We start from the raw sequence: 13190 nt of genomic DNA on the forward strand, positions 1-13190 counted from the left end.
AAAGAGAGAGATGAGGTATAGGTAGGCAAGAGATGGTGTCTATAGTACAGTTGGATAATGAGTCTCTGGGAGGGAGTGTGACGTGGATACAGGTATAGTAGGAAGATGGTGCATATAGTAACAGTGGGATAATATCCCCTTTGGGAAGGGAGTGAATGTGGGATTAGCAGTATAGTAGGGAGGAATGGTGCTATATGTAACATGGATAATGCTCTGGGAAGGGAGTGTGACTGTGGGATTAGAGGTGATAGTAGGGAGAGATGGTGTCAAGTATACGTGGATTAATAGTCTCTGGGACGGGAGTGTGATGTGGGATAGCACGTTAGTAGGGAGAGGTGGTGCTATAGTAACAGTGGATAATGTCCTGGAAGGGAGTGTACTGTGGATAGCAGGGTATAGTAGGGAGAGATGGTGCAAGTAAACATGGATATAGTCTGGGACGGGCGTGTGACTGTGGGATAGCAGTATAGTAGGGAGAAATGTGTCTATGTACAGCTGGATAATACTCTGGAAGGGAGTGTGACTGTGGGATAGCAGTATGTAAGGGAGAGATGGTGCCTATAGTAACATGTGATAATAGTCTCTGGGAAGGGAAGTGTGACTGTGGATAGCAGGTATGAGGGGAGGATGTGCCTAATAGTAACAGTTGATAAGTCTCTGGGAAGGGAGTGGTGACTGTGGATACAGGTATAGTAGGGAAGATGGTGTTATAGTAACAGTGGATAATAGTCTTGGGAAGGGAGTGTTGACTGTGGGATTGCAGTATGTAGGGAGAGATGTGGTCTATAGTAACAAGTGGATAATAAGTTTCTGAAGGAGTGTGACTGTGGGATAGAGGTATAGTAGGGAGAGATGGTGTTAAGTAACAGTGGATAATAAGTCTCTGGTAAGGGAGTGTGACTGTGGATAGCAGGTATAGAGGTGAAGTGGTGCCTATAGTAACAGTGGATAATTAGTCTTGGAAGGGAGTGTGCTGTGGGATAGCAGGTATAGTAGGGAGAGAGGTGGTCTATAGTAAAGTGGAAATAGTCTCTGGGAAGGGAGTGTACTGTGGATAGCAGGTCTAGTAGAGAGAGATGTGCCTAATGTAAAGTGGATAATAGTCTTCTGGGAAGGGAGTGGACTGTGGGATAGCACGGTATATAGTAGGGAGAGATGGTGTCTATAGTAAAGTGGATTAATGTCTCTGGAAGGGATGTGACTGTTGGGATGCAGGTATAGTAGGGAGAGATGGTGTCTATAGTAACAGTGATAATAGTCTCTGGGAAGGAGTTGTGAACTGTGGATAGCAGGTATAGTATGGAGAGATGTGCCTAAGTAAAGTGGGAAATAGTCCTCTGGGAAGGAGTGGATGTGGATAGCAGGTATAGTAGGGAGAGATGGTGCTATTAGTAACAGTGGGATAATAGTCTCAGGAAGGGAGTGTGACTGTGGGATCGCCAGGATAGCGTAGGAAAGATGTGTCTCACTACGTAACAGTGGATAAAGTCTCGTGGAAGGGAGTGTGACTGTGGGAATCGCAAGTATGTAAAAAAAAGGGAGAGATGGTGCTATGTAACAGTGGATATAAGTCTCTGGGAAGGGAGTGTGACTGTGGGATAGCAGGTATCGTAGGGGAGCTGGTGCCTATAGTAACAGTGGATAAATAGTCCTGGGAAGGATGTGTGCTATGGGAAGCAGGTATGTAGGGAGAGATGGTGCCTATAGTACAGTGGAAAATCTCTGGGAAGGGAGTGTGACTGTGGATGGCAGTATAGTAGGAGAGATGGTGTCTTATAGTAACAGTGGAGTAATAGTACTCTGGGAGGGAGTGTGACTGGTGGGATATGTCAGGTGATAGTAGGTGAGAGAATGGTGCTATAGTAACAGTGGATATAGTCTCTGGGAGGAGGTGTGACTGTGGATAGCAATGTATACGTAGGCGAGAGATGGGTGCCCTATAGAACAGTGGATAATAGTCCTCAGGGAAGGAGTGTGACTGTGGGATAGCAGGTATAGTAGGAAAGATGGTGTCTATAGTAACAGTGGGATAATAGTCTCTGGTGAAGGGAGTGTGACTGTGGGATAGCAGGTTAGTAGGGGAGAGATGGTGCAAGTAACAGTGGGATAAATAGTCTTGGAAGGGAGTGTAACGTGGGATAGCAGGTATACGTATGGGAGAGATGGTGCCTATATGTAACTAGTGAATATAGTCGTCTGGAAGGAGGTGACGGGGATAGCAGTTAGTAGGGAGAGATGGGTGTCTATAGTAAAAGGGATAATGTTCTGGAAGGGAGTGGATTGGGGATTAGTCGGTTAGTTAGGCGAGAGATGGTGCCTATAGTACAGGTGGGTATAGTCCTGGGAAGGGGAGTGTAACTGTGGGATACGCAGGTATAAGTAGGGAGAAGATGGTGCCTAATAGTAAACAGTGGATAATAGTCTCTTGGAAGGGAGTGTGTACTGTGGGATAGCAGAGTCTATAGTAGGGGAGAGATGGTGTCTATGTAACAGTGGGATAATAGTCTCTGGGAGGGAGTGTGATGGTGGGATGCAGGGTATACGTAGGGAGAGATGGTGCCTATAGTAACAGTGGAATAATAGTCTCTGGAGGGAGTGTACGTGGGAATAGCAGGTATAGTAGGGAGAAGATGGTGTGCTATAGTAACAGTGGAATCATAGTCCTGGAAGGGAGTGTGACTGTGGATAGCAGGTATAGTAGGGAGAGACTGGTGCCTATGACAGTGGATATATAGTCTCTGGAATGGAGTGTGACTGTGTGGTATAGCAGGTATAGTAGGGAGAGATGGTGTTATAGTAACATTGGATACTAGTAGTTCTGGGGAGAGGGAGTGTGATGTGGGATGAGCAGGTAAGTAGGGAGAGATGGTGTCTAAACAGTGGGATAATAGTCTCTGGGAAGTGGAGTGTGACTGTGGTAGCAGGTATAGTAGGGAAAGATGGTGTCTATAGTAACAGTGATAATAGTCCTGGGAAGGGAGTGGATGGATAGCAGGTATAGTACGGCGAGAGATGGGTCTGATAGTAACAGTGATAAATAGTCTCTGGGAAGGGAGTGTACTTGTGGGATAGCAGGTAATAGTAGGGAGGTGGTGTCTAAGTAAAGTGGATTGTCTCTGGGAAAGGGAGTGTGAGTGGATACGCAGGTATATAGGAGAGTGGTGCCTATAGTAAAGATGGATAATAGTTCTCTGGGAAGGGAGGGTGGACTGTGGATAGCAGGTAAGTTAGGGAAGATTGGTGTCTATGATAACTAGTGATAATAGTCTTCTGGGAAGGGAGTGTGACTGTGGAAGCAGGTATTAGTAGGGAAGATGGTGTGCCTATAGTAACAGTGGGATAATAGTTCTGGGAAGGGGGTGATTGACGTGGGATAGAGGTATCACAGTAGGGAGAGATGGGCCTATAGTAACAGTGGGATAATAGTCCTCCAGGGAAGGGATGTGGACTGTGGGACTAGCAGGTATAGTAGGAAGAGATGTGTCTATAGTAAGAGTGGGCCCCCCACCCACCCCCCACCACACCCGCCCCCCACACACCCCACACCCCCACCTAATGTCTCTGGGAGCGGAGTGGACTGTGGGATAGCAGGTATAGTGGGAGAGATGTGCTTAGTACAGTGGGTAAAGTAGTCTCTGGGAAGGGAGTGTAACTGTGCAGGATAGCAGGTATATGTAGGGAAGATGGTGCCTATAGTAAATGGATAATAGTCTCTGTGAAGGAGTGTGACTGTGGATAGCAGTATATAGGGAGAGAGGGCTGTTCTATAGTACAGTGGATCATAGTCCTGAAGGGAGTGTGACTGTGGGATAGCAGGTAATACAGTAAGGTGAGAGATGGTGCCTATAGAACAAGTGGATAAAGTCCTCTGGGAAGGGAGTGTAACTGTGGGATATGCCAGTAATAGTGGGAGAGATGGTGCCTTATAGTAATATACAGTGGATAATAGTCTCTGGGAGGGAGTGTGACGTGGGATAGAGATAGTAGGGAGAGATGGTAGTCTATAGTAACATGTGGGATAATAAGTCTCTGGGAAGGAGTGTGACTGTGCGATAGAGGTATAGTACGGCGAGAGATGGTGCCTATAGTAACATGTGGGATAATAGCTCTCTGGGAAGGGGAGTGTAACTGTGGGTATAGCAGGATATAGTAGGAGAGATTGTGTCTATAGTACAGTGATAATAGTCTCTGGGAAGGGAGTGTGAGTGTAGGATAGCCAGGTATATAGGGAGAGATGTTGTCTATAGTAACAGTGATATAGTCCTGCTGGAAGGGATGTGACTGTGGGATATTACAGGTATAGTAGGAGAGATGGTGCTCCTAGTAACAGTGGATAATAGTCTTGGGAAGGGAGTGTGACTGTGGGAAGCAGTATAGTAAGGGAGAGATGGTGCCTATAGTAACCAGTGGGATAATAGTCTCAGGGAAGGGAGTGTGACTGTGGATAGCAGGTATAGTAGGAAGAGATGGTGTCTATAGTAACAGTGGGATAATAGTCTCTGGGAAGGGAGTGTGACTGTGGGATAGCAGGTATAGTAGGGAGAGATGGTGTCTATAGTAGGTGGGGATCAGCCTTTCAGTGGTGCAACTTGCAGTCCCACTAATGGCCTAAAGGGAATGCTGGGAGTCAGCTGACAGACAATATGCTATAGAACTAAAGAGCCAGTTTTGCCTCAGCAGTGTCAGTAGAATTACAGTTAATGTCGTGCAGGTTATAGGAGGGAGCTGAGCAATAAAACATGAGGAGAAATAAAGGTGGGAGAGCCATGAATGGGCCCGTGGAGGCCACAGAGAGTTGTAGTTGTGACACAGGAGCTGAGAGGGACAGAGGGAAGAGTCAGGGCTTGTCACACAGACGTAGAGCAAGTCTAGTCCCTCCCCAGTCTCACAGCCGCTGCTGCTGAATGGACAGGCCCAAGGGCATCGGTACAATAAGGGAAAGTGGGCGCGAGGGAGGCAATTGGCATTCATGTGAAATATGTCCCCACAGTTCCTCACTATACCCCTGCACAGGAGTCCTGTACCCGCCATACACCCCGCTGCCAGGCCTTTGGCTCACGCCCCCATTGCCCTCTGTGCCCACTATGTGCCCTTACTGTCCAGCAGTTCATCCAGTTCCTTGTCCTCTTCCCCGGCCCCAGCCATCTTTACTACTTCGTGCCAGCGGGCGGGGCTTTCACTGACAGCGCTTTGCTTAGCCAATTAAAAACGAACAGTAAAGTAAAGACTTCTGAAGCCGCTATAGGTGCCGCCATTTTTAAGGGCAAGCATACGAAACGGGGAGGAGCTGTGGAGGAACAAACGTCAAGTGGGCGTTCCGAAATAATGTGAGCTTCAATCCCGGAAGCCATTTTGTGGACAGGGGATAAATGGCAGAGGGGAAAGGACTGGGGATAAATGGCAGAGGGGGAGGGACTGGGGATAAATGGCAGAGGGGGAGAGACTGGGGATAAATGGCCGAGGGGGAGGGACTGGGGATAAATGGCCGAGGGGGAGGACTGGGGATAAATGGCCGAGGGGGAGGGACTGGGGATAAATGGCAGAGGGGAAAGGACTGGGGATAAATGGTAGAGGGGGAGGGACTGGGGATAAATGACAGAGAGGAAAGGACTGGGAATAAATGACATAGGGGAAGGGACTGGGGATAAATGTTAAAGTGGGAGGGACTGGGGATAAATGGCAGAGGGGAAAAGGACTGGGGATAAATGGCAGAGGGGAAGGGACTGGGGATAAATGGTAGAGAGGAAAGGACTGGGGATAAATGGCAGAGGGGAAGGGACTGGGGATAAATGGCAGAGAGGAAAGGACTGGGGATAAATGGCAGAGGGGAAGGGACTGGGGATAAATGGCAGAGGGGAAAGGTGGTTATATCAGAGGAAATATCTGCTTATTTGGCAACCACACCAAACTAGCAGATCTTGTAGTGTATGGCCAACTTTATTCTATATCACTTTGCAAATGGGGCTTGCTGGGTAGACTATTGAACTTCATGTCCATGATTTCTGCTACATGTTAACTTTGCTCATTCACATTTTGTCTCAGGCAAAAACCGAAAAGAGAAGCCAACCACCAGTCAGCAATGCATATAGTATTAAATGTTTGTATTGTTGATTGTTTGTACATAACCGTCCGGCCAACTTGAGCCGTCCCATAGGGAATCACCATTGTCAACAAAACTCTTGGCAAATCTATATTTAAGGTTCCATCGGCCATTAGTGATTTACTGGTACGAGCTGCAGTTTAACTTCAACACAAAGCCTGGAGGCTCCTGAAAATCCATGGAATTTGGCAGTGGCTGGGGCAGTTGAAGGGCTAAAATAAACATTGTTTTATAAAAAAAATTTACAATTCCGGCACTAAACAGAAATAACACAATCCCCCTCTAGAGTTCACAAAATGATGCCTTTGAAGGTCTAGCGTCCCCTAAATCCCTTAATTTCTACTAGGCGTCCCCCTTGCTCTCTAAAGTCACCAGGGGCTTAACTACAGAGGAAGCAGACCCTGCGGCTGCAGGGGGTCCCAGGAGGTATAGGAGACCCAGTGAAGCCCTAATTAAAGAGCCATTTTAATATATATTGTTAAAACTGCATATTTGGGGGCCCTGAAATTAATTTGCTGTGGGGCCCTATAACATCTAATTATGCCACTGAAAGTCACCATTGTGCTACTCACCCTATAGATCTTCCATCCACTGACTTCTGCATAAAGTATAGTTACAGTGCAGCTCCCACCCAAAGTAACCAATGGGCAGTTTCCATACAAAGTCAGAGGTAAAGTGCCACACTCACACAACTCACTGTTTGCAGTCTCGGGTGCACGCTGGACTCCTCTCTGCACAGGTTCTCCACACGCGAATAAACAATTGCAGCAGCACTCCGATATGTGAAAAAACTTTTTATTCGTGCAATAACGGCAACGTTTCGGACTATTCCAGTCCTTTATCAAGCCAAACAAAATGCTCCTATCCTGGGAATTGCTGGTGTCCTGACAAACGTAGACATCCAGAACTCATCACTACGGATTATAATGCTACAGTATCACATTGTGTTTCACAAAAATGTTTCTAAAATGTTCACAGTCGAGATATATTATATTGGATTTTAGCACAATTTTTAAAACGTTTTTAATTCTTATATAATTCTGAATGATTATTAACACAATGGATTGTATTGAGCTGTTTGAGAGTTAATTTTGCACAAATTTTCATGGACACTTTACAGAGACTGCTGGGAATTGAGTCTCTTGATTGGGAGGTGGTGATTAATTGTTAAATCCTCCCACTAAGCACCTGGCAATCACCTTTAAAAAGCACGTTTGTTACACATTTTGTTTGGCTTGATAAAGGACTGGAATAGTCCGAAACGTTGCCGTTGTTGCACGAATAAAAAGTTTTTTCACATATCGGAGTGCTGCTGCAATTGTTTATTCAATGGGCAGTTTCCATTCCTTTTTTTTTTTGCACTGGATAAAAGATGACTAGTTCCACCAAAATACTTCAGGTAGGATACCGGGGTGACCATTTGGTTGCTGGCTGCAAACTGCCAGTAAGTTAGGACTTACATGTTTTGCTTGTTTCAGAAAATATATTTAACTTATATGACCTATTTTGGGCACTGCCAAACCTTTATTGCAAGGGATGGGACATGTATCGGGTAACTGTCTATCAATATTAAAAGACCAAACTGTAAATCTATCATGAAATGTATTTTGTATGTCATTTTTGAAAATTGAGTCAAAACTTCTGTTTTACAGCATATTATCCCCAACGTGTTATGAATCTAGATTTAATATTGTAGATTTGCCCATTTATTGAGGTGGACCGGACAGGAGGCTAAAATAGAGAAAACCCAGGCTGAGAAAATGGCAATAATACTTGAGCGGGACAGAGTCAGAGAATGTTATTTAGTAAAGATTTGGCTAGAAGATTACTGGTGAACACCTTTTAGCTGTAGGTATTATAGAATACATGTGGGGGCCCATTTATTAAACTTCGCTCTATCTGGTTGAGCTTTTTAAGGGAAAAACTAAAGTTTTTAGAGATTTATTATATCCCAAAGCTGTTAAAATCCAAATCAGAAAATACTCCATCTCAAACCTGTAGAAGTCAATGGCAGATGTCCTTGAAGTTGTTTCTTGACATTGTGATCTGAGCTGGATAATCTGATAAAGTCGAGTTTAGGCAGCAAAAACTCGATAAAGTCCAGTTTTTCAATCATCAATTGTACGATATGAATCAATGCTCGATTTTGTTGCAACTATTATTGCTCTGATTTTTTGAAAAAAATTATTGATAAATGAGTTCAATTCGTGGAAGGGAGTTTGGTCTATTTTGTTTTCATAAAAAACTGAGATTAATTCGAGTTTTGGTAAATAACACCTTTGCTAAAAACAATTTAGCGTGAAGATATGGCTCAACCTGAATGCCAGTTCCTATATGTTCTCCTATATGTGCATGGAACTATGGCTGCATGACTGCTACACCAATGATCTCTTATATATGTGTAACCTTGGTATGAGCCAGATGTGACCCTGACCAAAGGTTGGACTTCGAAAGGAGACTTGAACAAAAAAAAAGTCCAACTACTACTATTCTACAGCCTAATCAAATCCATTAAGGGTTGCTTGATACTTACCTTGCCAACATTCCTTTGATAAATGATCATAGATAGATCTTTATAACGATACTCTTTTTAATAGAATGAAGTCCAAAAATAAACATCATTGTACAGCAGCGCTTCCCAAACTGTGGTACTGCCTCTTCTCCAGAAAGTGCTTGATCTATGGCTCAACCTGATTGTCAGTTACTATATGGTCTCCTATAGACACCTGAAAGCCCAGCCTGAAGATCTATTGGTGAGGACCAGCGTGAAAACATATTTGCTCCCCTAGATGTTCATGGTGGCTTGATGACTGATACATCCATGAACCCCTATATCACAGCTGCTGGGATCCAGTACTGGGAGAATTCTGTGGGTGCTGTTGGGATCCAGTACTGGGAGAATTCTGTGGGTGCTGCTGGGTCTGGGATCCAGTACTGGGAGAATTCTGTGGGTGCTGTTGGGATCCAGTACTGGCCTGGGAGAATTCTGTGGGTGCTGTTGGGATCCAGTACTGGGAGAATTCTGTGGGTGCTGCTGGGTCTGGGATCCAGTACTGGGAGAATTCTGTGGGTGCTGTTGGGATCCAGTACTGGCCTGGGAGAATTCTGTGGGTGCTGCTGGGATCCAGTACTGGGAGAATTCTGTGGGTGCTGCTGGGATCCAGTACTGGGAGAATTCTGTGGGTGCTGCTGGGTCTGGGATCCAGTACTGGGAGAATTCTGTGGGTGCTGTTGGGATCCAGTACTGGCCTGGGAGAATTCTGTGGGTGCTGCTGGGATCCAGTACTGGGAGAATTCTGTGGGTGCTGTTGGGATCCAGTACTGTGGGTGCTGCTGGGATCCAGTACTGGGAGAATTCTGTGGGTGCTGTTGGGATCCAGTACTGGCCTGGGAGAATTCTGTGGGTGCTGCTGGGATCCAGTACTGGGAGAATTCTGTGGGTGCTGTTGGGATCCAGTACTGTGGGTGCTGCTGGGATCCAGTACTGGGAGAATTCTGTGGGTGCTGTTGGGATCCAGTACTGGGAGAATTCTGTGGGTGCTGCTGGGATCCAGTACTGGGAGAATTCTGTGGGTGCTGTTGGGATCCAGTACTGGGAGAATTCTGTGGGTGCTGCTGGGATCCAGTACTGGGAGAATTCTGTGGGTGCTGCTGGCTTTATCTAGTACTGAGGGAGTACTTTGGGTGCTGCCAGCTGCTGCCACTACTGCTGCTTGCAATTATCTGGGTGCTGCTAGGAATACTGTGGGTGCTTCTGACTGTATTCCCTACTGCTAATACTGTGGGTGCTGCTGGCTTAATGCACTTGAGAAACTGGGTGCTGCAAGGCAGCCATGCTGAGGCCTACTCCGTCCTGACCTGACCCACTATATTCATATTACAACAAGCCTGGCGGCAAAAGCAATAAAGCCAGGCCCAGGCCAGCCAGGGGCTCTTCTCTTTCGGACTTCTCCTACCTGCCCTGCGCTGCAGTACTGGTATTTAGTAAGTTGCTGCGTTTGCCTGGCCTAAGTTGGGATGGTTGTCACGGGCGGGGTGGTTGGTTGTTTTGTTGGTACTTGGTTGGTGGTGGGTGACTGCGGCTGGGGCCAGGCTGGCTGTACACACACAGTCACAGACTCTCTCTCACCCTGGGCATCTTTTCAATTGGGCTTCATTATTTTATTTTTTATTTTATAGTTTTTTATTTGCCTTATTCTGACTCTTCCCAGCTTTCAAATCAAACTGGGTTGCTGCTGATCCCATCTAAAAAACAAATGCTCTGTAAGCTCTGCTAAGCCTATGTACAAATGTATTGTTATTGCTACTTTTCATTACTTATCTTTTCAAGCCTCTACTATTAATCATATTTCAGTCTCTTATTCAAATCAATTCATGGTTCCTAGGGTTATAGACCCTAGCAACCAGATGGGTGAAATTGCAACCTTACTTGGATGGAGAGCTGCTGAATAAAAAGCTAAATAACTCAAACCACAAATAAAAAAAGATAACCAATTGAAAATTGTCTCAGAATATCCCTCTTTACAGTTCATTTAAACCAATGATCCCCAACCAGTAGCTCGTGAGCAACATGTTACTCTCCAACCCCTTGGATGTTGCTCTCAGTGGCCACAAAGCAGGAGCTTATTTTTGAATTCCAGGCTTGGAGACAAGTTTTGGTTGTATAAAAAACATGTACTGCCAAACAGACACTCCTAGAGGCTGTAAGTCCACATAGGTCAGACATAGGGGCTACCAGTAGCCAATCACAACCCTTATTTGGACCACCCAGGAACATTTTCCATGCTTGTGTTGCTCCCCAACTCTTTTTAAATCTGAAGGTGAAAAAGGTTGGGGACCCCTGATTTAAAGGGAATCGACCCCTTTAATTTAATGAAATATAAGATATGCATTTAATTGTACACCCAGATATTTAATACACTGGTATATATTTATTAAAGCATGAAAATAGTTCCAGGATATCTCTGCTGGACTTCTTCACAGTTGGATTTCTTCATAGTCAGACTCCTGCTTCAAGCATTCCAAGCCGGTCATCCTTCCATCCATCTCACAATTGCCATGTTGAATATTTATAAGCCAGGATAAACAGGTAAGTCCTTAAAAAGCAGTGTTAGGAGTCTGACCTGCCAGACTCAGTGTTGCTGATGTAGTACTAATGTGTCTCTTTATTTACAGGATATCTCTGCTGGACTTCTTCACAGTTGGATTTCTTCAAAGTCAGACTCCTGCTTCAAGCATTCCAAGCCGGTCATCCTTCCATCCATCTCACAATTGCCATGTTGAATATTTATAAGCCAGGATAAACAGGTAAGTCTCTAAAAGAAGTGTTAGGAGTCTGACCTGCCAGCAGCCAGAGTGTTGCTGATGTAGAACTAAAGTGTGTCTTTATTTACAGGATATCTTTGCTGGATGTCTTCACAGTTGGATTTCTTCAAAGTCAGACTCCTTCAAGCATTCCAAGACAGTCATCCTTCCATCTCACAATTGCCATGTTGAATATTTACAAGCCAGGATAAACAGGTAAGTCTCTAAAAAGAAGTGTTAGGAGACTGACCTTCCAGAGTGTTACTGATGTAGTACTAATGTGTCGCTTTATTTACAGGATATCTGTGCTGGATTTCTTTGTCAAGTCAGATTTCTTTGTCAAGTCAGATTCCTTCTTCAAGTCAAGGTCGGATTCCTTCTTCAAGTCAAGGTCGGATTCCTTCTTCAAGTCAAGGTCGGATTCCTTCTTCAAGTCAAGGTCGGATTCCTTCTTCAAGTCAAGGTCGGATTTCTTCTTCAAGTCAAGGTCGGATTTCTTCTTCAAGTCAAGGTCGGATTTCTTCTTCAAGTCAAGGTTGGATTTCTTCTTCAAGTCAAGGTCGGATTTCTTCTTCAAGTCAAAGTCGGATTTCTTCTTCAAGTCAAGGTCGGATTTCTTCTTCAAGTCAAGGTCGGATTTCTTCTTCAAGTCAAGGTCGGATTTCTTCTTCAAGTCACCCATTCTCACAAGTATCATCTTACACAGGATACGAAGTCTGGAAATAGGTAAGTAACTAATTAGGACAACTTAATAGGTTGCAAATTCAGCAATATGTTTGTTTGATTCTAACAAGCTTTTTCTTTGTTGAAGGATTTTTTATAGCTACGTTCTTGAAAGACCAACAGGATGCCGAAACAACTAAAAAAACGCAAGTGTGTATTGACTGACTCTATACGAAAAGAATTTCCATTTCTCAGGCCAGGAGAAAATGAAAACTCAGCTTTCTGTTCAATGTGTAAGATATCTTTTACTATCGCAAGTGGTGGGCGAGCATCTGTAACTGACCATATAGCTTGTAAAAAACATAAAAGGGCACAGCTGTCTCAAGCTGGTACTTCAAAAGTAAACACATTTTTTAAAAAATTGTTACCTGATAAAAGTGAGTTACACTTGGCACTTCAAGAAGGAACATATGCATTCCATACAATAAAGCATCATCATAGTTTTAGGTCAATGGACTGTTCTTCACATTTAATTAAGAAATTCTATGAGAGCAAATTTAGTTGTTCTAGAACAAAATGTGAACTAATTGTAACTAATGTGATGACTAGGTGGGCAACTGAAATGGTTACTCAAGATTTGGAGAGAACTTCATTTGTTACCTTACTGATTGATGCTTCAAACCATAGCCATATAAAACTTTTTCCTATACTGTTGAGATATGTCCTTGTTGGTAATGAGTCACAGGGTGGTGGTCAAGTGCAGATACACACTAAATTGGTTGACTTTTTTGAGCTTGAAGGAGAAACTGCTGAGATTTTGTCGAAGAAAACCCTCCAGGTTATTAGTAGGTTGCATATAGAAAACAAAGTAATTGGCATATCTGCTGATAACACTAACACTAATTTTGGTGGATTGAAAAGAAAAAGGGGCAATAATGTTATTACTAAAGTTAGAGAATCTCTTAACAGAAATGTTGTGGCATTAGGCTGTGTGGCACACATTGTGCATAACTCTGCACACGCCAGTTTTGGTATGATCCCTCTAGATATTCATGGTGTAGTTTCAAAGATTTTTGGATATTTTCATATCTTCACAGTTAGAGTTGAACGCCTCAAAGAATTT

General features: G+C 44.2%; 1 protein-coding gene across 1 annotated transcript in view; it reads right to left on the reverse strand.

Moving 5' to 3' along the window:
* The window catches only part of pex19.L (peroxisomal biogenesis factor 19 L homeolog), a 49068-nt gene extending 43907 nt beyond the window's left edge, over positions 1-5161 (reverse strand). The window contains 1 exon segment of the mRNA NM_001095606.1: positions 5097-5161. Coding sequence (NP_001089075.1) covers positions 5097-5145 — 49 coding nt within the window. The 5' untranslated portion in view covers positions 5146-5161.
* Positions 5162-13190: the final 8029 nt, after the last annotated feature.

Source organism: Xenopus laevis, chromosome 8L (genome assembly GCF_017654675.1).
Source record: "Xenopus laevis strain J_2021 chromosome 8L, Xenopus_laevis_v10.1, whole genome shotgun sequence".
Lineage (NCBI taxonomy): Eukaryota > Metazoa > Chordata > Amphibia > Anura > Pipidae > Xenopus > Xenopus laevis.